The sequence below is a fragment of the Nycticebus coucang genome, chromosome 4, assembly GCF_027406575.1.
Source record: "Nycticebus coucang isolate mNycCou1 chromosome 4, mNycCou1.pri, whole genome shotgun sequence".
Lineage (NCBI taxonomy): Eukaryota > Metazoa > Chordata > Mammalia > Primates > Lorisidae > Nycticebus > Nycticebus coucang.
In genome coordinates, this window is record NC_069783.1 from 13,929,385 (window position 1) to 13,955,719 (window position 26,335).

Sequence of the window (26,335 nt, forward strand, 5' to 3'; positions counted from 1 at the left end):
GATAAGCCCTTTATCTTGATCCCCAAATCACTGTACAGCATCCTTTCTAAGCCCCTCACTTTCTAGATTGCATTCTGGTACATACATATTTACACGTACACATACACACATACACGAAGAGAAAGAGTGAGTGCAAGAGAAAAAAATGTACGTTAGAGTTGGGAAATACATACTAGACATATATGCTTGCACACACAATATAATATTATATAATATTATATTATATATAATATATATTATATATTATATTATATATAATATATATTATATATAATATTATATATTATATATAATATTATATATTATATAATATTATATATATTATATAATATAATATTATTTACTATTCGAGAATATGAGATCTCGATCCGTCTTTATTTCTATCGCCCACAACACCTGACATAGTGCATTACACATAGCAAGCCACAATAAATGAGAGTGCTGAAAAACAGGCCAATTAAAGACAGAATAGGATTTCTATTTCATCAATCTTTCACACAGGCAATTCCTTTAACTCAACAGAATAATACACTTTTTAAGAAATAGAAGATTAGAATTTTAAAGGAAAAAAGTATATACATGTGCTGAGGAAGGAGGATTTAGGAACTACACTTTAAAACACAAAATCAAGTAGAACTAAACCAAAAACGGCCTTAAAAGAGCAAAGTGCAATACTTGCTTGAACATAATAAAATGTGCTACCAAAGTCACTCTCCACATGGGTACAGCCATGTCACACTGTCGTGGCTTGACAAAATTCACAATAAATAGCTGAACTTGTCACAGCAAAACAAATTCTAGCCCCTTTCTAATAGCAACATTTAAATCCAAGACTTAATGTGAAGCTAGGCATGGAAAACACAAGATCTAAAATTTTAAAGCAAATTTATTAAAGGGCCAACCTTTATACAAGAAGTTGAAAAAAATAAAATTAAAATGCCATGATTCTCTTCTTCTTGTAATGTGTTTATTTTATAATCAAAAGAAAAGTTTTGATATAAAAAAATCTGTAATTATTTGCAGTGAATACAATTACTTTCAATTTTATAAAATGTGAAGACCTCTAACTTTGCATATGATCACTTAACTACATTCAAAATAAAAGTCTATTATTATTTCAGATTACTTATTAAAGTTAGTTATTTTTATTTTTTTAATTAGCCAGGCTTTGAAACTGATCTTCAAATTTCATAAAAATGTAAGAACTAACTCTTCAACACAGGAGCCACACAAGTCAAAAGGAATAAATTAATACTATAACATTTACCTGACTCAAGATAATTATATCTACCATTTCCTGAACATCTATCTATATGTGCTAGATAATTAATCCTCAAAACAACCTGTGGCACACTGAAGATTCATTTCAACTCCCTTTTCTCTCACAAAATATTTTTAGATAATATGTATAAATTAAAAAATAACAATTAAAACTAAAATCACAATGAATGATTTAAAAAAGAGAAGAGGTCCACCTAGGCGTGGTGGCTCACACCTGTAATCCAAGCTTTTGGGAGGCCAAGGCAGATGTACTGCCTGAGCTCATAGGTTCGAGGCCAGCCTAAGCCAGAGCGAGACCTCATCTCTAAAAATGGTGGGCGTTATGGTGGGCACCTATAGTCTCAGCTACTAGGGAGGCTGAGGCAAGAGAATTGCTAGAGCCCAAGAGTTTGAGGTTGCTGCCAGCTATGACGCCACAGCACACTACCAAGGATGACCAAGTGAGACTCTTGTCTCAAAAAAAACAAAGAGATGAGGTCCAGAAGAATTAGTAAAACAAAATATTTCAGCAAAAATTAACCAGAATACAGATTTTTTTAAATTAGAATCATGCTTCAGTAATTCATTATACTTATAAAAGATCTCAAAAAGTGTTTCAAACTTTCTTCATTAAGCCCATGTATTTATACAGAAAAAATTAAAACAATCTTTTACTTCCTTTTTTCAACAAAAAACAAAGGGGGAAATAGGAGAGAACGAGAACATTAAAGGTACTTCTAGGAGACCCTACATAAAAAGGGTCAGAAAAGACAGTGGAGCAAAAACAATCTAAGAAAGAATCCCAAGAATTCCCTCAAAAGTAAGAGTTATCTAATAAAAACAAACAAACAAAAAAAAAAAAAAGTAAGAGTTATGAGTACCCAAAGTAAAGGGCCAGCATTGTGGATATTAATAAACCTAAGTTATAATATGCTCAAATTTCAGAACAGTGGGAGGGCAAGAAAATCTTAGATTCCAAAGAATAGGGGACATAAAGCAGAGAAAGAAACACGGTTCTCATACTAGAATGACAGAATTCTCGAGAGTAACACTAGAAGGCAGAATAAAACAGAGCAATATCTTCTAAATTCTATGGGCAAATTATCGTATTTTGCCATGTATAATGTAGACATTCTGTCAAAATTTTTGAAGGAAAAATAAAGATGTTCATTATACATGGGTAGAATTAATTCCATATCTATATAAATGTTTTGAATTCTTTTATTCACAAATATGAGTTGAAAGTGTAACTCTAGAAAGCAATAACAATACCCAGATGTAAAATAATACACTGGAACATAGAAATCAGTTTATTGAACTTATGATGAACTTGCAACGAAAACATGTCCAGCCAATGAAGAACATCATATTTCTCTCTGTACACTTTAGGTAAGAGCTAGCAATCTAGTTGATGTTTTAACAAAAATTATTAAAAAATTCCTCGGAAGGGCAGTGCCTGTGGCTCAAAGAAGTAGGGTGCCGGCCCCATATGCTGGAGGTGGTGGGTTCAAACCCAGCCCCAGCCAAAAACTGAAAAAAAAAAAAAAAGAAAGAAAGAAAAAGAAAAATCCCTTGGAAAATGTCAAGATGGTTTTTAATTTACTTATTTTTATTAAACCATAGCTGTGTACATTAGTATGATCGTGGGGCGCCATACACTTGGTTCATAGATCGTTTGACACATTTTCATCACATTAGTTAACATAGCTTTTGTAGCATTTTCTTAGTTATTTTGCTAAGACTTTTACATTCCACATTTACTAGGATTCACATATACCCTTGTAAGATGCACCGCAGGTGTAATCCCATTAATCCTCCTCCTTCCCTCTCCGTCCCCCCTCCCTCCCCTCCCTTTCCCCTTTCTCCCTATTCTTAGGTTGTAACTGGGTTATAGCTTTCATGTGAAGGTCCTACTTTAGTTTCTCAAGATGGTTTTCATATACTAAAATCTTTAAGCTGTAACTCTGAATTAAAAAAAATACAATAAAAGATTTTTTTCCTGAAAGTTTGTGCCAAAAACGTGGGTGCACATTATACAAGGGAATGCATTATACAAGGCAAAATACAGTATGTCCTTCCTACATTTCTGTGCACTTAATCAATCATAAAAACAGAGCCATTTTCAGACATGCAAGGCTTCTAAAATTATACTTCCCACAAACCCTTTACAAGGAAGTAAAAGAAAGTTGTGACCCAGCAAAACAGTTAAATTATCCAAAAGAGAAAAAGCAAGGAATCCAGAAAGCGTCATGCAACAAAGAGAAATATGAAAGGAATCCTCAAGATGATGGGGAAGTGAAACCCCAAGACAACATATATGGCAGGTATAAATCTAAATGGAGCAAGATCAAAAACTTCTGAAGCTTCCTCAAGAGGATGAAACTCACAGAACGCCGGACATATGTGATCTGATGAATGGAGATTTACACAATAGGGTGAGTTTGGGGGGAAATGTGTGGTAAGTACATTTAAAAACCTGGAAAATTAAAAAAAAAATCTTTAACTACTTTAACTATAGGAGAATAAATACATACGAGTAAGTGGTTACCAGGTCAGTCTCACCATAACCTACAATGCTGTGCATGATGCAGCGCTCACCACTCTCTCTCGACTTAGGCTTGTTACTCTACTTCTCAATCTGTTTTGGCCTAACTGGCTTGCTTGCTGTACCTAGAAAATGCCAAACACACTCCCAACTCACCGCTTTTGCTTTGGATGTTCCCTCTGAGTAGAACATTCTTATCCTAGATACATAAATAACTAACATTTTCATCTCTTACAGATGTTTGTGCAAATGTAACTTTCTCAATGAAAGTAGCCGGGTACTCTATTTAAAACTGTAACCTGGGGCGGCGCCTGTGGCTCAAGGAGTAGGGCGCCGGTCCCATATGCCAGAGGTGGCGGGTTCAAACCCAGCCCTGGTCAAAAACCAAACAAAAAATAAATAAATAAATAAAAATAAAATAAAATAAAACTGTAACCTGGGCCTGGCACAGGGGCTCAGCCTGTACTCCTAGCCCTCTGGGATTCTGAGAAGAGTGGATCCCTGGAGCTCAGGAGTTCAAGACCATCCTGAGCAAGAGTGACACCCCCTTCTCTACTAAATGTAGAAAAACTTCCTGGGCGTCATGGTGGGTGCCTGTAGTCCCAGCTACTGAGGCAACAAGATCACTTGAACTCAGCAATTTGAGGTTGCTGTGAGCTAAGCTGATGCCATGGCACTCTACCCAGGGCAACAGAGTAAGATACTATCTAAATAAATAAATAAATAAAATTGTAACTTAATCTCTACTCTTCCACCTCTCTACTCTCTGATAATATTTTTCCATAGTACTTAGCTCCTCATATACTTTATCTTTATTGTTTGTTGTATGTTCCATGAGGAAGACACATCCCAAGCACCTAGAACAGTATATCCCACCAAGTAGGAAATCAATAAATGTTTATTGAATGAATTAATGAATAAACAAATAAGTAAAAATGGGAAAGCAATCATGAAATACTGTAAAAGCTTGTCTCACCTTTTAATAGTATCTACATAACCATAATAATAATCATACTAAAAAATTATGATATAAATATAATAAGAGAACAAGCAAAGGTTCAGTGAGCATATATGTGGTGAAATAAGTAAGAAAACTAAATACACATCTTCTATAAAGGGAAGCCAATTACATAATGTTTGCAATTAGAATCAAGAAGTATAACATAATGGAAGAAAACATATCCAATGTACTCAGCCCTACTATGAAGCTTAATTATAGCTTTCACATGAAGGCTATAACCCAACTATAGCATAAGAATATGGGGAAAGGGCCAAGGAGGGGGGAGGGGAGGGGGGAGGTTGGAGTGGAGGGAGGGTAATGGGTGGGGCCACACCTACAGTGCATCTTAGAATGGGTACAGGCGAAACCTACTAAATGCAGAATGCAAATGTCTTCATACAATAACTAAGAAAATGCCATGAAGGCTATATTAAACAGTTTGATGAAAATATTTCAGATTGTGTATGAAACCAGCACATTGTACCCCTTGATTGCACTAATGTACACAGCTATGATTTAAAAAAAAAAAAAGTAGTATAACGTAAGCTTTCCATTTAGAAAGCTTATGAGTTGTATGAAAGCAACTAAAGTGATCAAGTAAAATACCCAAAAATGGTGACCTTTGGAAAGTAAAATATCAAGTGAGTCAGTTTTTTTAACTATTTAAACACTTGATAGTATGTGCAATTTTTTTTTTTTTTTTGGCCGGGGCTGGGTTTGAACCCACCACCTCCGGCATATGGGACCGGCACCCTACCCCTTGAGCCACAGGCGCCGCCCAGTATGTGCAATTTTTATTCAATAAAAATTAAATATGGCTGAGCACAGTGGTTTGTGCTCATAATCCCACCACTTTGGGAAGCAAGGTAAGAGAACCACATGAAGCCAGGAGTATGAGATGGGTACGGGCAGCAATAGCAAGATGTCATCTCTACAAAAAACACTTTTAATCTTTTTCTTTTTCTGTTTTTTAAGGCAGAGTCTCACTTTGCTGCCCTGGGTAGAGTGCCGTGGCATCATAGATCAGCAACCTCAAATTCCTGGGCTCAAGCAGTCCTTTTGCCTTAGCTTCCCTGGCGCAGGCACTATGGGCACCTGCCACAAAGCCCATCTATTTTTCTTTAGTAAAGATGGTGCCTTGCTCTTGGTCAGGCTGGTCTCTAACTCCTAAAAATAAAGCAGTCCTCCCTCTTCGGCCTTGCAGAGTGCAAGGATTTTAGGCATGAGCCACCGCTGGTCTCCAACTCCTAAACTCAAGCAGTCCTCCCTCCTCAGCGTCTTAGAGTGCTAAGATTGTAGGCATGAGCCACTGCGCCTGGCCTAAATTTTTTAAATTTAGAAAGTAAATATAAGAAAAAACTTTTTTTTTTTTTTTTTTTTTATTGTTGGGGATTCATTGAGGGTACAATAAGCCAGGTTACACTGATTGCAATTGTTAGGTAAAGTCCCTCTTGCAATCATGTCTTGCCCCCATAAAGTGTGACACACACCAAGGAAGAAAAAACTTTTTAAAACACAAGTCACATACTTAGAACAAGATATCCCTCATGCACACAAAAGATCCAGAATTCATATTCAGATTATATAAAAATGTTAAGACCAAACAATCAAAAGAAGATAGAAAAAAGCATTTCAAAGATGAGAAAACATGAATGGCCATTAACAAATAAAAATCTGCTCAACTTAATCAGTATCCAAAGAAATGCAAATTAAAACCAAGTATCTTGACATACTTTTTTTACTCCCTCTAAAACAGCACAAATTTGAAAGCCTGATATCATCAAGAGCACTGATGAGAATATGAATCAATAGAAACTTTCACATATTTATGATAGGGCTGTAAACTGGTAATTAATACAACTACTCTGGAAAACATTTGGCATCATTTAATAAAGTTAAAGATGTATTTACGTAACAATTCGGCAATTCCACCCCCAATTACATATCCTGAAGAAACTCTTAGACATATGTCAAAGAAATAAACAGTAAGTTTTACCACAGTAGTATTTTTAAAACAAAAAACTGAAAAAAAAGAAAACAATTTTCATCTATGGGAGAATGGATAAATATGTTGCAAACTATTCATGAAAAGTTCTAGTAGTAGTTAAAAATGAATGAATTAAAACAGGCATCAAAAAGCAAAAATATAAAGACTTGTAAGTCTCCTGTGTGATTCCATTCATATAAAGTCAAAACAGCAAAACTAGGTGTAAGTAAGTGGAAAACTATAAAGCAAGCCAGGGAATGAGGTACACAAAATTCAAGAGACAGAGATGATAGAATGAGGGAAGAGCACAAAGGGGACTTCAGCATGGTTGTGTTCTTCTATAATATACAAATATCACAATAATGCAATTCTGAACAAAAAACATAGTATAAGACTGAACAGAATATGAATCTTGCATACATTTTCACTCAAAAAGTCTTAAGCATATTGAGAGTCACAGAGTTTAAGGACATGCCAATAGACAGAGTAAGTCCCAAAATTAAAACTCAGGTTTGTCTCACTCAATTTGGCATAGTTTCCATTTAGAGAACCAAACAGTTAACTTGGCTAACTTAAAAGATACATGTAAATCTCATTCTCACATAACAAAACTTAAAGAGAGAAATAAATGGAAGTAGAAAATATCATAAGGTTTCTAGTAACCCTCAATGTAAATGCCAAATAGATGCAGCAGTGACATACAAGAAGGATGGGATAAAACTGTTGGAGGGACTGTGGAAAACCAATGCAGCCCTAACTTCCATGGAAAGAAAGAAGGAAGTAATGTCTAAAGAGGCCCTCTGTGTAAGGGCACTTTTATATATGGTACTTCAGTAGTTCTCTCAATAATGCTGAGTTAGGTATTTGAGTATTTTATAGATGAGAAAAGTAAGGTTAAGAGAAAAGAAGAGATTCCTCGGGGCGGCGCCTGTGGCTCAGTCAGTAGGGCACCGGCCCCATATACCGAGGGTGGCGGGTTCAAACCCGGCCCCGACCAAACTGCAACCAAAAAATAGCTGGGTGTTGTGGCGGGCGCCTGTAGTCCCAGCTACTTGGGAGGCTGAGGCAGGAGAATCGCTTAGGCCCAGGAGTTGGAGGTTGCTGTGAGCTGTGTGAGGACACAGCACTCTACCGAGAGCCATAAAGTGAGACTCTGTCTCTACAAAAAAAATTAAAAAAAAAAAAAGAGATTCCTCAATCAATATCCCCGGTGCCCCCATCTGGCTCAGAGAAGCTCTGGTCAGATGGATAAGCCTGAATAATCAGAAGATGACAACAACATTACAGATATTAAAGGTAACTATGCGTAAAGAAGGAAACGAAGAAGCCAAAATAAGAATCAAAATGGACAGTTTCTTTTCTCTAAATCTGTGCCAAGATTTCTCTACCTATTTAATATTCCACTAAATATGAGAACAAATGGCTACTCACCTGTGACCAGGATGGTAAATGGCTGTGTTGATTCCACGAGGATAATGACTACTGAAGCTGAAACAGTGACTCTCTTGGTAACTCTGATTTGTTCCAACACTAAATTTAGGAAGGTAAATAAGAAACAAATACCATTAAACCGCAATGGACACCACTAAATACACAATTAAATTAATTAAAAAGACAAACACCAAAAAATGGCTAAGGATGTAAAACATCAGAACTCTGCTACATTATAGTGGGGAAGGTAATTGCTGCAACTACTGGCAGTTTTTATAAAAATAAACTATATGTACCCTATGACTCAGCAATCCGACTGGAAGATACCCAAGAGAAATAAATATTTGTCTACAAAGAGTTGTACAAAAAATATCCTAACAACTTTATTTACAATAGCACTTAACTGGAAACTTAGGGGTCTATCAATAGAATAACGGATTAAAAAAAAAAAGAAATACATACAATGAATACCGATTAGCAACACAAAGGAATAAACTATTAATCTAAGTGAAAATATGGATGAATCTCAAATTATGCTGAATGAAGACTTAGGCAAAAAAAGTACAAACTAAAGTTGTCCCTAGGTATCTGTGGAGAAAATCCAAGGATGGTCAAATCTCTGATATAAAAGTGGTGTAGTATTTGCATATAATCTACACACTTTAAATCACCCTTATAATGCCTAATACAATGTAAATGCTATGTAAATAAGTGTTATACTGTATTGTTCAAGGAATAATGACAAGAAAAAAAGTCTGCATGTCTTCAGTACAGATAGGATTGTTCTCCAAATATTTTCTTTTTTTTTTTTTTTTTTTGGCCGGGGCTGGGTTTGAACCTGCCACCTTCGGCATATGGGACCGGCGCTCTACCCCTTTGAGCCACAGGCGCTGCCCTTTCTCCAAATATTTTCAACATGCAGTTGATTGAATCTACAGATACAAAATCCACAATTATGGAAAGCCAATTATAAGTGATTCCAATAATGTGAATTATAAGAACAAGCAAAACAAATCTATAACTAAACATTTTTAAATAGTAGCTGTTCTGGGAGATGGTGTGTATAGAGATTTACTGGAAAAGGGCATGAGGGAACTTTCTAGCATGACCGTAATGTTTTGTATCTTGGCAGAAGTCTGAATTATACAAATTATGCATTTATCAGAACTCACTGGCCAATACATGCACAATTAAGATCTACGTAAATTTTACCTCAAAAGAAATAAAACCATAAGCAAATATCAAACGCATGGTATGCATGCTAAAGAATTTGAATACTGGTATCTCCAACTTAATTGGAAATATACTGAAAAGAAAGATTGGTCAATAGCTGGACAGTGGGATGGATACATAAAGAGAAATGGAACATAATAAGTATTCAAGTGTTCACTAAATTGTGTTTTCAACTTTCCTATTGTATTTGTAGCTTTTCTAACATACTGTGGAAAAATAAATACCAAAATGTGACACTAAGCCAGAGAAATAAACATTATTTCAAAAACAACTTTCCAAAGTACTTTTTTACCTTACAAGGTAACTTCTAAGTTCTCCTCGGTAATTAATGACCAGGAGTTCTGCAGACCACTGTGCACTTGCTTTGTATTCTAAAAATATCAACCCAGCAATGGCATAGCTCAAATCACCTGCAAAACTGGATGCCTGGAGGAGATAAAAGTTAATGCATGCTTAATTGGAAAACATCTGAGACACTGGCTTTACCAGTTACACTTTGAAGAAGACAGCTCCAGAATTGCCCTCTATAATGGAAAATCATGAGCGTCACAGTGTAGAACTAGACACTCAAATCTAGACCAGCCCTCCGAAACCAGGCTGAAACCACAGCAGCTTCCTTGAATGAGATGTCCATCAAGATAAGTAAATTTCTATTCAGACTATATGTCTGTTGCCCAAAAAGGAGGAAAAACAGTGAATGCCTCAGAGAACTCTCAGAGCCTGTTTTCAGATACAAGCTTGCAAAAGTTAATTTCCACTACTAACAGTAGTCTATGCTAAAAAAAGAAAGTCACCAATTATGTTCCATTTGCCCAACCAGCACACTTAAAACGCTCACTCAATGTCAACCTTCTTCCACAACTAAAAATCAGGCTGTATTGCTAAACATCTGAATGCCTGTGCCCCTTAAAAAGCACACATAATAAAGTTTATCACCCTTGAAGGGGATCAGATAATGCCACCTCAAAATGCATCAATTTGGCACACGTTTATCTTGACCTGAAGGCAACTGAGAATCAGCAGATGCAGGAAAAGTTCTCTGCTTCCCCTTATCTGCCTAAACACAAGTCATAAATTTCTCTTTGTGAAAGTGCCTCTCTGTACCAGGAAGAGGAGATGGGATCCCCAGAGAATGGAAGTCACACCAAAATGAGTCTGCATAAACAGACCTTATAAAATAATCCTTATCGGGAGGCCGAGGCTAGTGGATTGCCTGAGCATAAAATAATCCTTATCTTCCATTAGTTTCCTTCATATATTTCCTAGTCTCTTTCCCACAATTCATCATCTCTAGAAGACCCAACACCCTTTCCTTTTTCTTTTTTTTTTTTTTTATAGATATGTCTGGGTATTTTATTTTTTTAATTAAATCATAGCTGTGTACATTAAAGCGATCATGGGGCACCATACACTGGTTTTATAGACCATCTGATATATTTTCATCACACTGGTTAACATAGCCTTCCTGGCATTTTCTTAGTTATTGTGTTAAGACATTTATATTCTACATTTACTAAGTTTCACATATACCCTTCTAAGATGCACCATAGGTATAATCCCACCCATCACCCTCCCTCCACTCATCTTCCCTCCTCCTCCTTCCCCCATTCTTAGGATATAACTGGGTTATAGCTTTCATATGAAAGCCATAAATTAGTTTCATAGTAGGGCTAAGTACATTGGATATTTTTTCTTCCATTCTTGAGATACTTTATTAAGAAGAATATGTTCCAGCTCCATCCATGTAAACATGAAAGAGGTACAGTCTCCATCTTTCTTCAAGGCTGCATAATATTCTATGGTGTACATATACCACAATTTATTAATCCATTCATGGGTGGATGGGCACTGGGGCTTTTTCCATGACTTAGCAATTATGAACTGGGCTGCAATAAACATTCTGGTACAAATTATCTTTGTTATAATGTGATTTTTGGTCTTCTGGGTATATACCTAGTAGAGGAATTATAGGATTGAATGGCAGATCTATTTTTAGATCTCTAAGTGTTCTACCCTTTCCTTTTTGTAGTCACTTCTCCACAATAGCCCCTTAAAAAAAGTACATAAGCCCCTGAGTCTAACTGCTTCTTTGAGTTTTCACTTTTCTGTGACACTCCCAATGCTCATCAAAACATTAACATCGATAAAAACTATATGCCTTTTCTCCTGTGAATCTGTCTTTTGTCAGTTTAATTTGCAGACCCTTAACTACTAAATTTAAGAGAGTAAGCAGGGGTATCCAACCTGCGGCCCTCAGGCCATATGAAGGCCGTCCTTTATTTGAAGACTGTCTTGCTTACCTGTGGTATCAGATATCATAAAAAGGTATGCAGAGAACTTTTATTTTGCTCATCACCGTTGGTTAGTGTTTGTGTATTTAATGTATGGCCCAAGACAACTCTTATTTTTCCAATGTGCAGCAGAAAAGAAAAAAGGCTGGACACCCCTGGGGTAGAGGAAAAGTCTTTTCCTCCCTACCATCCTCTCTAGTGCTACACAATGAATGTGGCTAGTCGGAATTGAGAAGTGCCATAAATATAAAAATGCACATCAAATTTCAAAGACTTGAGACCAAAAGAAGAACACAAAAAATCTCATTAATAATACTTCATATTGATTACATGTTAAAATGATAATATCTTTGATAAACTGGATGAAATAAAATATAGTATTAAATAAATTTCACCTGTTTCTTATTGCTATTACTAGAAAATTTAAAATTACACTTCATCACATATATAGTTCATATTATACTTCCATTACATAGCACTAGTCTAGAAACTAATAATCCAAATTACTTAGTTTGGTTCCCTAAAACTTCCATAATACGAGCACAAGACACTTTTTTGAGTTTTTCCACTCATTACTTATAAACAAAAATCATTATCTGCTTCATCAGTTCTTGATCTAGTTTCTAATTAAAATAAGGTGAAAAGCTTATAAATGATTTTAACACCCAGACCCCATTCAGATTAAATCAGAACCTCTGTCAGTAGAGTCTGGGCAATCTAATAATTTGTTCTGTTTCTTTTCTTTATAAAGCTCTCCACATGATTCTAAGATGCAGCCAGATTTAAAACAGCTGTGATACATGCCTCTAGATCCCATTCATTTGGAGAAGGAAGATACAAACAAAAAAGCACTGGATTCCTGGACACTTACTAACTAAACTACCATGGGAAAAGTCATTTTTCTCCCATTCAATCTGTTTTCTAAATCTAAAATGAGGACAATACCTGCCCAACCCTCTCAAAGGTATGTCATGAATATAAAATGAGAACACATATTGAAGTCATTAATAAAGTATAAAGCGCTACAAAAACACAAGGTATTACTACCATTAATTTTTGTCTCGACTCTCCTTTTCAACTTCTATCCTCCTTGGGTTAACAACTTCTAACTCCTCTTGAAGTTCTTCCTGTTGCAACAGCCAATTGACTTCCTTTCCTCACTAGAATTTTCTAACAACTGTCTGTATCTCAGGTGGTTTACATCCAGATACTGAATTACAAAATGCGAAGAATAAATATGCATATAATAAAGACCTCTAACTAGATTCTGAGCATATTAAGTGCACAGCTTATTATTGTGACTTATACCTCTATTAAACCTATCTTCGCATTCATTCATTCAAGTACGTGTATCTGGAAGGCATCGAAAAAACAGGTGGTATCAGTGTAAGGCATGTACATACCGGGGAAATGACAAAGAGTTCACTGCCCATGAGATCAAACACCCTCACAGTTCCTGTGCTTTCTGCATAGGCCAGCAAGGTACAATCATAGCTCCATGCTATCCGTCTCCACTGGGGTTTTGGATCTTTTGGAACTAGAATGAAAAGAAAAGAGGTGCTTTTAACAATATATTATTTAAAAAGTTAACACTTTTAATAACTGCAACAAAAGTAAGTATTCAACTGTATTACATCATCTCCTAAGTTCTCTAATGCTTCATTCAGTAAAAAAGAAGTTCCCAGAAACCCACTTCAATGAAGAGTGGGAAATATAAACCATTGCAAACTATGACCTATTTATTTTAAAAGCAAAGTCTACTGACACTCGTGGTCTGATGAATATCAAGCTGGTCTGGTAAAGACTCAGGAATGATACATCCCAAACTACTTAGGAAATTGAGAGAGATCAAAAGCATACAGAATAGGCAGAAAATAATTCCAATGAAATAAGTTTATCCCTCCTAAAAGCAAAAAAAAGAAAATTGCAATTGAAATCTTTTAAAAATATTAAATACAAATGCCAAGAATATATGAAGTGGGACTATGCTGACACAGTAGTAGAAAGGAACAAGAGGAAAAAATATATGAATACTTACATATATGCACATATTGGGCAGGTAAGTCAAGTGCTGCTGTTAGTCAATCACACAATTAAAAGATTTTAATAATCAAAACCTGAATAATCCTAATAATCCAACACCTGGATTTCTGTTCTAAATTTTTCAATACAACAATAGAAAGAAAGGCTATCAGCTGCAAAAGAAGAAAAAGAGGATGTGAAACTCTAAACTTTGTCAATGTTGTTTAAGGTTTTTTTGTTTTGTTTATTTCAGTTTCCCTTTGTTAGATGCCAGAACTGAAGAGATGCGCAGAAGGACCAGAGCTCTCCCTTTGGCAACAAGAACTGGAAAGGATTAAGGGGCTCAAGACGACACCAGGAACAGGACAAAAGCCAGAACCTCGACATCCTGCCTTCCTACACAACGCAGGTTTCATTACAACACACTGCCTCTCAGAGCCTTAGGACTGCCTCAAAAAAGTTGCAGAAACTGATGGCCTTTGCTCCACGCTCTGCTACTACAATCCCAGTTCAGGTTTCCCGTATCTAGCTTAGCCTCCTAACTGGTCTTCCCATCTTCATCTCTTCCTATTCCTTCCTCCATATTATCTCAACATGCCTTCCTAAAAAGGAAAGAACAGAACACATCCTTCTGCTGCTTTAAAGTCCCTGATAATTCTCCATTTCCAGCATAATCAAGTCCAAACTTGTAAATATACATGAAAGGCCCTTCATGAAAAGGCCCATCACAGCTTTCCAGTTCTGCCTCTATCACATGCCTAATGATGCACCCACACCACAACCACCTGGCAAAAAATGAGCAGATCCGCTGTTCCTCCACACTGCTGCTCTAAGCATTGTTTACTCCAGTCTTACTGTTCATCCTTCCAGGCCTCACATAATTGTCACCGCCTCCTCACAAGACAATATTCAAAACTAACTGTTCTCTGTGTGCCTCCAAATATGCTGTCCATACATCTTTCATAGCATTTATCACATCACGTTATACCGTTTATATAGAGAGCTGTTTGTCCCACAAGTCTCTGAGCTCCTTGAAATCAGAGACAGTACCTAGTTCAACATTGCCATCTGAGGACCTGGAACACAAAGTGATTAATGTTTCACTAATGCGTGAAGCCTAAGTCTCTCAGAAAAATCTGTATTAACAGGGCAAAGTAATGATAAGGGTTTAGCATCCCACAAGGACTACCAAATAATTAAATGTGAATTATGTAACTGAACTTATCTCTCGACCTAGTAACTATGCAGAATTCAGGTTTCCTTCTTTTTCTGAAATACATATTATGGGGGATATAGGTAGAGTATACCAGCCATGAATAAGTTTCTTCATGCCAATTACTTATCTATTTATTTATAAGAAATAAGCTCCCTGTCTTTAGACAGCCCCCCCACCTCAAACTTACACATAGGCACAAAATGAGAGCGCAAGAGTATACAATAGGCATACACACAGATGCTACATAAAAATCAGCAAGATAACAATTTTGCCCTGAAAAATATTCATGAGCTAAGAAACACTGCAAACATTTTTCCATTTTTATTATCTGCAATAACATTTTTTTTCTCTTACTTCATTTTGAAAGGATAAATAGATCTATGAACTACATTCCATCTGAAGGGGATTTGTTTTTACTAATACTTCTAGCTATGAGCAGTAACTCCAGAACACTCTGCATGTGTTTTGACCCAGATAAAGGTATATTTCCATTACAAGACAAGATTTCACATAACGATGTGAAAATAAAGACTTAAAAAGTCACTTGATTTTTCCAGCTGCTTATGTGGTTTTGGAAAGGAATGAACAGTACAGATTTTAACAAACCAAGTGTCAAAGGAGTTGTCTGAAAAACAGGCAAAAACATGGATGGTAAATGTTAACTAGCAACTTGACAACTGACACTTCACAGTGAAGATGCTTATGCCCTCTCACATTTCCATCAGCTGCAGCCCCTGACACCTAAACAGTTGCCAAGCTCTTTCCCCCTCAGAGTTTCTGTCCAGGCTGTATTGTCTGGCTAGAACACTCTCTCCCTGAGCCAGGGGTGGAGAACCTGCAGCCCTAAGCCCACATGTGGCCTTTTGATGGAATATAAATTACACAGAACAAATACTTTTATGAAAAGGGGTGCAGCAGAGAAAGATGAAGCTTTTCTTCCTTTGATACTTAAAAAGGAACAACCTTAAAATCGGAAGGCCTCAGGTTCCCCACCCTGCTTCTTTTCATCTTTCACGTCTCATTTTAAATTCTAAGACTACCCTGTTGACATAGGCTCTAAGCCCCACTATTCCCATTTCCTTCACAATTCTTATCCTGAATAATAATTATACATGAGTTTGTGTACTTTTTATTGTCTGCTGTATTTGTTAGTCTGTATACTAAAAATGTCAGGAGTTGTGTCTATTTGGTTCATAACTTTTATCACCAGTGCCTAGTACTCTGATGGTACATACTGGCACTCAAAACTAAAGGAGTAAACGTTAATCCAGTGCCCATTTATCCAAATTAGAAATGGAAATTGGCAAGGAATAAAAATAAGAAGTATTGGGTTCTAGTCTTGGTGCTGCCAGAAGATGGCTGGGTATGACCTTCAGGAGATCACTAAGACTTTAGTTTTCTCATTTGCAAAATGAAGAATTCAATAAACAATCTCTCACATACGTATATCTTTTATTTCTGTGTCAAGACACAGTAAGGAAGAACAAACTAGTGATGACAGACAGGCACGCAGAGAAACTAAACATCTGTGACCTAAATATTTGAAATAATGGTGTCGCTAGAAGAACCATGTGAAAAGGATGTAACAATTCTACAATAAGAAAAATCTAGGCTTGGTGCCTGTGGCTCAAGCGGCTAAGGCACCAGCCACATACACCTGAGGTGGCAGGTTCGAATCCAGCCCGGGGCCTGCCAAACAACAATGATGGCTGTAACCAAAAAAAATAGCTGGGCGCTGTAGCGGGCGCCTGTGGTCCCAGCTACTTGGGAGGCTGAGGCAAGAGAATCGCTTAAGCCCAGAAGTTGGAGGTTTCTGTGAGCTAAGATGCCACAGCACTCTACCCAGGGTGACAGCTTGAGGCTCTGTCTCAAAAAAAGAAAAAAAAGAAAACTCTAAGCATGATAATAAATCAAATCTATAAAGGAAAAAAGTGACAAATGTAATTATCAAAAAAAGAAGAAAAGAAAATTCTCTGTGGAAAAAGACACCATAACAAACTTAAAACAAATCAATCATGTTTATTTACAACATATATGACAAAGGGTTAACATTCATGCTATATGAAGATACTATAAAGCAATAAGAAACAGCCAAGTAATCTATGAACAGCACAGGCAAAAGGGTATGATCTAACAAGTCACAAAATAAAAATAAACTTAGAAGGGTAGAGGTGAAACTTACTAAATGTAGAATATAAATGTCTGAACACAATAACTAAGAAAATGCCATGAGGCTATGTTAACTAGTTCAATGAAAATATTTCAAACTGTATATAAAACCAGCACATTGTACCTCATGATTGCATTATTGTACACAGCTATGATTTAAAAAATAAAAAAAAGAAAAATAAAGAAAAATAAAAATAGCAATTAACATATACTCTACCTAATAAAGATGCAAATTGAAAATGAGACACTGTTTTTTCCTTTTGCCTATGATTATGATGAATATTTAAAAGATAGTTAATATAGGCATTGACAATAAATTAAGAAAAGGCTTCAATTAAACCTTATCCATGCTTATAAAGTAGGTATAACTTTCTGGAGGAATCACAGCAGTAGCTATCACATGTTAAGTACTGCAGCCACATATAAACACTGTCTTTTCCAGCACTGTTAGAGGAGGAGGGAGACAAAGATGGGTAAGAAAAAGAAGGAAAAAAAACAAGCCAGTGTGAAGAACCGAACTTTCTACATTGAGGGAAACAGACAAATAAAAATGTGGTTCACACTCTTGTAATGAAATGCTGTGCCTATTCAACTGGGTGCATAAAGTTCATGTGCAATTTAAAATTGTTATGGACACACTGTATTTTTTTTTTTTACTTTAAAAATTTTTTTTTTATTAAATCATAACTGTATACAATGATATGATTATGGGGCATCATACACTCACTTCATAAGCCATTTGACACATTTTTATCACAGTGGTTAACATAGCCTTTCCGGCGTTATCTCAGTTACTGTGCCAAAACATTTACATTCTACATTTACCAAGTTTCCCAAATACCCCTGTAATATGCACCACAGGTGTGATCCCTCCGATTCCCCTCCCTCTACCCACCCCCCCCTTTCCCACTTCCCCCTATTGTTAAGTTGTAGCTGGGTTATAGCTTTCATGTGAGAGTCCCAAATTAGTTTCATAGTAGGGCTGTGTACATTGGGTATTTTTTCTTCCATTCTTGGGATACGACACACTGTATTAAAAAGATTGAAATTCATCCATCAGTACCTCATAGGCAATAAGTCATCAATACATAAATACACGAGCAAGCTGGAGAACCAATTATATAATATGATCTTGTTTTGTTAAGAAAAGAAACAGCCAATCTATAGATACTTGTAGACAGTTTCATGCAAGCATGGAAGATCTGACACAAAATTATTAACATAAAATCCTATGAGGAATGAAAATTAAGAAAGAAAATCAGAGGCTCTATGAAGCCAAAGAAAGAATGACCAGAGCTTGGAGAGGATTTGGAAACATGTGATCCCACCCAGTCATAGTAGAGAGATTTCACTGAACACTCTAAGCATAAGCATTCATAAGAGATCACAGAAAGGCTTCACTTTAAAAGTAGAACTTATTTAACCCTAAAGTAAAAGGCCCTAAAGTAAAAGGCTATATCTTACAACACTTAAAAGTAAACTTTAAAAAAATTAAGCTGATCCACAAATAAATTACTCCCCAAATCAAAACTCAATACTCCATTAAGGAACATAACAAATATCAGATACTCAATAACATAGCATCCATAATGTTGCACATACAAACTAAAACTCCTGAATATGTGAAGCAAAAAGATATGACCCCCCAACCATGCTAAAAATCTTTCAATAAAAACATACAGAAGTGACACAGATTAAGAAATAAACAGTCAAGGACTTCTAAATAGCTATTAGAATATATTCAAGAATTTAAAAGCGGGCGGTGCCTGTGACTCAGTGAGTAGGGCACCGGCCCCATATGCCAAGGGTGGCGGGTTCAAACCCCGCCCTGGCCAAACTGCAACAAAAAAATAGCCGGGCGTTGTGGCGGGCGCCTGTAGTCCCAGCTGCTCGGGAGGCTGAGGCAAGAGAATCGTGTAAGCCCAAGAGTTAGAGGTTGCTGTGAGCCGTGTGATGCCACGGCACTCTACCGGAGGGCGGTACAGTGAGACTCTGTCTCTACACAAAAAAAAAAAAAAAAAAAGAATTTAAAAGCAACCAGGAACACATGTAAATAGAGCATGTCAACAGAACCTGACAGAAACTGCAAAATTATCAAATAAATTTAAAATGAAAAAGTATTTGAAATAAAAAATTCATTGGGGGTGGTGCCTTTGGCTCAGTGAGTAGGGCGCCGGCCCCATATACCGAAGGTGGTGGGTTCAAACCCAGCCCCGGCTGAACTGCAACCAAAAAATAGCCGGGCATTGTGGCGGGCACCTGTAGTCCCAGCTGCTCAGGAGGCTGAGGCAGGAGAATCGCGGAAGCCCAAGAGCTAGTTGCTATGAGTCCTGTGACATCATGGCACTCTAACGAAGGCAGTAAAGTGAGACTCTGTCTCTACAAACAAAAAAAAAAATCATTGGATAGACTTAGAAGCAAATTAAACACTGTAGAACAGGCGTCATCAAACTTTTTAAACAGGGGGCCAATTCACTGTCCCTCAGACCACTGAAGGGCCAGACTATAGTATAAAAAAAAAAAACCAAACTATGAACAAATTCCTATGCACACTGCACATATCTTATTTTGAAGTAAAAAAACAAAACAGGAACAAATACAATCACACCGCCTTATGTGGCCCACGGGCCGCAGTTTGAGGACCCCTGCTGTAGAAGAAAAACAACCAAAAAAAAAACTTATGCTTTTAAGACAGAGCCACAGAAACCACCCAAACTAAAGAATTAAAAAATAGAGGGGAAAAAGGCTGAAAAATGGAAAATTCACAACTAGTCTACAGTGTATATACTTAGTGTACTAGAAAAAAAAAAAAAGATTTAGTGAAAAAAAATTACTTGAATTTTAAATAATGGCCATTAACTTTGTAAATCTTATGAAATCTACAAATCTGCTGATCTAAGAGGCTCAATGAACCTAAAGCAGGATAAACTGAAGAAAGAAAAAAAAAAAGTCACAAAGGCACACAATAATCAAAATTTCTGAAAACAAATAAAAAGAAAATCTTAAAAGTAGCCAGAGGAGAAAAGGACATATTACATACAGAAAAACAACAACAACTGTAATAGCTGCTAATTTCTTATTGAAAACAAAACAATCATAGGCATCTTTAAAGAGCTAATCAAGGAAAGAAAAGGTCAACCTAGAATTCTAATTCTATATCCAGAGAAAACGTTTTATGAGAACAAAGGCAAGATAAGACAGTTTGAAACAAACACTGAGAGAATTTATCAAGAGCCCTATGTTACAAGAAATGTTAAATAAGTTCTTCAAACTGAAGAAAAATACTTTTATAGACACAAAAGAGTAAAATGGAAAATAGAGGCAAATAAAAAAGATTTTTCTTACTTCTCAATTTCTTAAATAGTTGAGAAATGTTCAAAACCCACTTAAAATGAGTACAGGCGAAACTTACTAAATGCAGAATGCAAATGTCTTCATACAATAACTAAGAAAATGCCATGAAGGCTATATTAAACAGTTTGATGAAAATATTTGAGATTGTATATGAAACCAGCACATTGTACCCCGTGATTGCACTAATGTACACAGCTATGATTTAATAAAAAAAAAAAGTTTAATACAAAAAAATACGTTATTAATTTATGGTTTAACTTATGCAAAAAAAATAATAATGCAAAAGAGTAGGAGGGAACAGATGTATACTGTGCAACAAAATAATTTTAAAATTCACAGTATAAACCTAGGGCAGATACTAAAATATAAAGGAAATAGGTACAGCCAACAAGCCAATAGTGGAGATAAAATGCAATAATAAAAATGTTCAATTACTACTCGGGAGGCTGAGGCAAGAGAATTGCTTAAGCCCAAGAGTTGGAGGTTGCTGTGAGCTGTGTGAGGCCACGGCACTCTACTGAGGGCCATAAAGTGAGACTCTGTCTCTACAAAAAAAAAAAAAGTTCAATTAAACTAAAGTAAGGCAGAAAAAGGAAAGAGAGATGGAAAAAATTTTTTTAGAAAAACAGCAAGGAGAGGGTGGCACCTGTGGCTCAAAGGAGTAGGGCACCAGCCCCATATGCCAGAGGTGGCAGGTTCAAACCCAGCCCCGGCCAAAACTACAAAAGAAAAAAAAAAAAAAAAAGCAAGGAGAAAGAATTAAAACAAACCAGATCAGTAATTGTCATAAATGTTCTAAAAAATAAATAAATATAAATGTTCTAAACACACTACTTAAATGACAAAAATTATCAAATTGGGAAAAAAGTAAGACCCAATTATATGCTTTCTGCAAGAGATGTATACTGAACACAAGTACACCGGCTAAATTTAACAAGAAAAGATATGCAGGCTCAGTGCCCATAGCACATGGGTTACGGTGCCAGCCATATACACCGAGGGTGGCGGGTTGGAACCTGGCTCTGGCCAGCTAAACAACAATGACAAATGCAACAAAAAATAGCCAGGCGTTGTGGCAGGCGCCTGTAGTCCCAGCTACTTGGGAGGCTGAGGCAAGAGGATAGCTTGAGCTCAAGAGTTTGAGGTTGCTGTGAGCTGTGACACTACAGCACTCTACCAAGGGCAACATAGTGAGACTCTGTCTCAAAAAAAAAAAAAGAGATATGCAAATACCAATCACAACATAACTAGACTGGCTATGTTAATATTACACAAAGTAGACTCCAGCACAAGTATTACTGGAAATAAAAAAATAACATTTCATCATGATCAAGGAGTCATTTTAGCAAGAAAACAAAACAATCCTCTATGTGTATTCACCTAAAACTAGAGCTTATAAATACATACAGACTGGCATAACTGAAGGATGAAACAACCAAATATACAGTTATAGTTAGAAATCTCAACCCTCCTCACTCAGTAATTGACAGAACAACTAGTGTGAAAATCGGTAGGATACAAAAATTTCAATAGCTCTATCACCCAACTCATTCTACTTGGCAATAATAAAACACTGTATCTAATAACTGCATTATTCCCAAGAATCATTATTTTAAACTATATATAGAACATGTATTAAGACAAAATATATGCTAGGACATGAATCAACGCTAAATGAAAAAGGTTAAAATCATGTTCTATATGTTCTCTGACCAAGATATAAATAACAAAAAAAGTGCTTATATTAGAACAAGATAATGATTTAAAATGCCATCTTTCATCTAGAAAAAATGAGAGAAAATTAAATCCAGTAAGCAGAAGAAAGGAAATAATAAAGATAAAGGCAAAAATCAAGGAAAACAAACAAAAAAAAAAATCAATAAAACTCAAAGTTTTTTGTTGAAGAATATTAATAAGTTGATAAAACTCTGGCTTTACTGATCAAGAGAAAATAAAGAGAACACAAATTACAAATATCAACAACAATAAAGAGGACATCAGTACAGATATGACAGACTGATAAAGGGTAATAGGGACAACTTTAAGCCAATAAATTCTACAATTTAGAGAATAATTCCATAAAAAACTGCAACTGAAAATTTTGAAACCTTTATATATCTATTTTAGAACCTTAATTAGGAATTTAAACCTGTACACAATTATCTACATAAAAGACTGATGATGGTTTGCCTCACTGGCGGAATCAAGTACAATACAGAGTCACTTGCTGCTCAGAGATCAAGTTTATAGGTACCTTCTGGATTATCTGAATTGCTGGGAGACCTATGTCTTGACACTAGGATCCTACCCACTAAAAAAATCAAAAAGATACTTTGAAAAGTCCTTCTGAAACGTAAACCTAAAAAAAAAAGTTAACAATCTATCTTTTTTTAATAATACTTAAGAAATCAGATTATAAAAATTTTATTTTCATAGAATGTATCTACAGCAACAGGTACGTACAGAAGAATGTCTGGAAGAACACATAATAAAATGTTCATAGCACTTATCTCTTGATGTACTTATTTTTATTTTCTACACTTTGTTCATTCTTAATCTCTAAAGTTTCTACTAAGAATGTGTATTTTCAACAGTTTTTCAGCAAGGAAAAATTATTTTTTCTAAAAAACAAAAGCGGGAAAATAGTTATCACATAATCTGAGGATCCCAAATCATAGTCCTGAAATAAAATGTCTCATTCAAGGTCTGAGTGTCTCAAAAACTGCTTACAATTAGGAAACTCTAGATTATGATATTTGAAAATTTAAAATATGAGAAAAATCTCTTGATATACATAGTATAGCTCTAAAAAGGTCTAATTCCATGTGGTATTTTTAGATCATATCCAAGATAGAAAGACAAGACTGAATTGAATTACTATTTATAGTCGGGCAAACAGAGCCAAAACAAGTTGCAATCCACATTTAAAACATTCTTAAATGGCATATGTTTTATAAAACAATAAGTGAAAAATATCAAAGTGGAAACAAATAGCTCCTATTTCAGTTTGCAGACTCTACAAAATGTAGTTTCAAAACTGCATTAACAACAATCTGGCTTCTTTTCTTCAAGCACACACATGAAATATCATTTGGCATATGGGAATTACTCCCATAAAGATGAGCCAGATAATAAGCACATGATCATTATCTCACTTTATATGAAATGGAAAGAAGCCATTAATGCAGCATTAAGGTCATAAATTCACACATTTAGATGCCAACAAAATAAAACATTACTTCTCAAAGCGATATTATCTCATCCTTGTTGCCACATTAAATGTACATACTAAAAACTCTCATAAATATTTTAATATATATGAAATACAGAAGGATAAAGCTTCCCATTTCTGTGTTAATCTGTAGATTTCTCTTTACTGGCTAAGAGCAGGTGTCTAATGCCAAAGCTCTAAGGACCCCGGAATCCACAGTCAGAGTGTTTAAATCCAACACTCTGACTATGCTCCTTAGATGCCTAACTCAGGCTCTCTAGACTCTCACTCAATGAAAGGGAAAAATGGGAAAAAGTCACCTGAACACCCCCAAATTAATCTTCTGGAAACTTCTTCACCCTTACACATTATTTAAGCCAGGCCTAGTCTACTCTAGTAAGTACTGATGAGGAACCTTAGAAGGCATATTCAAAAAATATTAGAGCCCCAAGCATCAGATAGTCACAAACACTACCTTCCCTTCAATAATTCTCAAAAGTATACTAAACACAGGGCTTCTTATCTACTCTTAGTATTCATTCATGCTATGTACATACATGTATGTACGTAAAGAATAAAAAGCATAAATACCATGACAATTATCCATAAATATGTAATATAAATAGTATTAAATACGATAAATATATAGAAATTCTCATGAATTTCTAAAATTAACGAAGAGGAAAGAAGAAAACAAACTGTTCAGACAGGCATTTATAAAAATTATTTAACTCCCATGTGCCATTATCCTCTTGACAGTATTAAAAATTGTGCTTACCATATATCAGGCATCATGGAAGGCACTAGAAATTTTTGTATAAATGCTGAGTAAGTCAGAAGCCCTGCCTTCAGAGAATTTACAATCTGGGAGTCAGACAAGCAACTCAACAATAAAAGAGGAAAGCAGACTAGGGTAAGTGTTGTGACCTAAAGGGAAACATGAAGATGGACAGATGGTGGGGAAGACAGCAGGAAGAGCCAGTGCTCCAATTGAAATATTCCATTCAATATAAAGGTGGGTGCTTCCCAGGAAAAGGAACTATCTGTACCACGGCATGAAAAGCACAATGAGGCTGGAACCAGAACATAGGACATATGGCAGGAGACTGTCACAGAGACAGGCCAGCTGATTATAAAAAGTCGTTTTATCCGGGGCGGCGCCTGTGGCTCAGTCGGTAAGGCGCCGGCCCCATATACCGAGGGTGGCGGGTTCAAACCCGGCCTCGGCTGAACTGCAACCAAAAAATAGCTGGGTGCTGTGGCGGGCGCCTGTAGTCCCAGCTACTCGGGAGGCTGAGGCAAGAGAATCGCTTAAGCCCAGGAGTTGGAGGTTGCTGTGAGCTGTGTGAGGCCACGGCACTCTACCAAGGGCCATAAAGTGAGACTCTGTCTCTACAAAAAAAAAAAAAAAAAAAAGTCGTTTTATCCTAAATTAGAAAATATGAACTGTATTCTACAGTCAATAGGAAACAACTGAAACATTTTAGGCAGATACAGTAATATAACAATAATACTTACCATCTCATACTTAAGTACTCATGATATGTCAGGTATTACACTAATAGCTTTATATACATTAGCTCATAAAATTATCCCACACTCAATCTATAAAATTATTCCTAAATTACAGATAATGAAATTGAGGCTCAGAGAGGTAAACTAACTTGCCCAAGGTTACATATCTAGACAGCAGGGGAGCCAAGCGTGAAGGGTAACCTGATAGAATTCTTTTTTAAAAATGATCAATTTAGAAAGGAAGAATTCACCCCCTTTTCTCTGCCTGCCTGCTGGAACTTAGACATGCTATCTCATCATCTCCTGCCTTCAGACTGCGATTTATATCATCAGCTCGCCTGGTTCTCAGGCTTTGTGCTCATGATGAATTCCATCAATGGCTTTTCTCATAATAAATATACATATTTTACACACAAAATATGTATATATTTATTCTGTTTCCCTGGAAAACCCTAGCAAATGTGAGGTAATTTTTAACAAGCAACATTGACTAAGAAATATCTGTCTGGCATGTAAGGTAAATTTAATTCAGTAAGGTAAAGCCTATTCAGTTCCATATAGCTCTTTTAACACAGAAAAATGAACAGAATTTTTTTAATGTCAAGTAAATAGAAGAAGGTTGCTTTCAAGTAAATATACTTTGTACTTACACAGAAAAATGAGATCATAGTGATGAGTACCCAACTTTGAGTATGGCAAAAAGAAAAAAAAAAAACCCACAGAATGTATATTTTAAAAGTGTGAATTCTATGATATGTGAATTATGCAATATGTCCTCTATAATTGACTGCCTAAGAGACTGCAACAAACTGGTCAACATATGGATGTGGTCAACACAAGTAACTAGGCCTACTGCACTCATGTGGTACATGTCCAGTCTATGAAAATTAGGTCAACTTCAGGAGGTGGTTAGTTCAGGGAGGTAGTCAACTATGGACATTCCACTGTATTTCTTTTTTTTTTTTTTTTTTTTTTTGTAGAGACAGAGTCTCACTGTACCGCCCTCGGGTAGAGTGCCGTGGCGACACACAGCTCACAGCAACCTCCAACTCTTGGGCCTACGCGATTCTCCTGCCTCAGCCTCCCGAGCAACTGGGACCA

The 26,335-nt window shown here is 36.1% G+C and overlaps 1 protein-coding gene across 1 annotated transcript in view; it reads right to left on the minus strand.

Moving 5' to 3' along the window:
• Nucleotides 1-26,335, minus strand: part of NBAS (NBAS subunit of NRZ tethering complex) — a 408,191-nt gene that overhangs the window by 362,017 nt on the left and 19,839 nt on the right. The window contains exons 7-9 of the mRNA XM_053587868.1: nt 13,151-13,284; nt 9,749-9,882; nt 8,224-8,322 (exon numbers count right to left, since the gene is read on the minus strand). Of these exons, the coding sequence (XP_053443843.1) occupies nt 8,224-8,322; nt 9,749-9,882; nt 13,151-13,284 (367 nt within the window). The remainder of the gene's footprint in view (nt 1-8,223; nt 8,323-9,748; nt 9,883-13,150; nt 13,285-26,335) is intronic.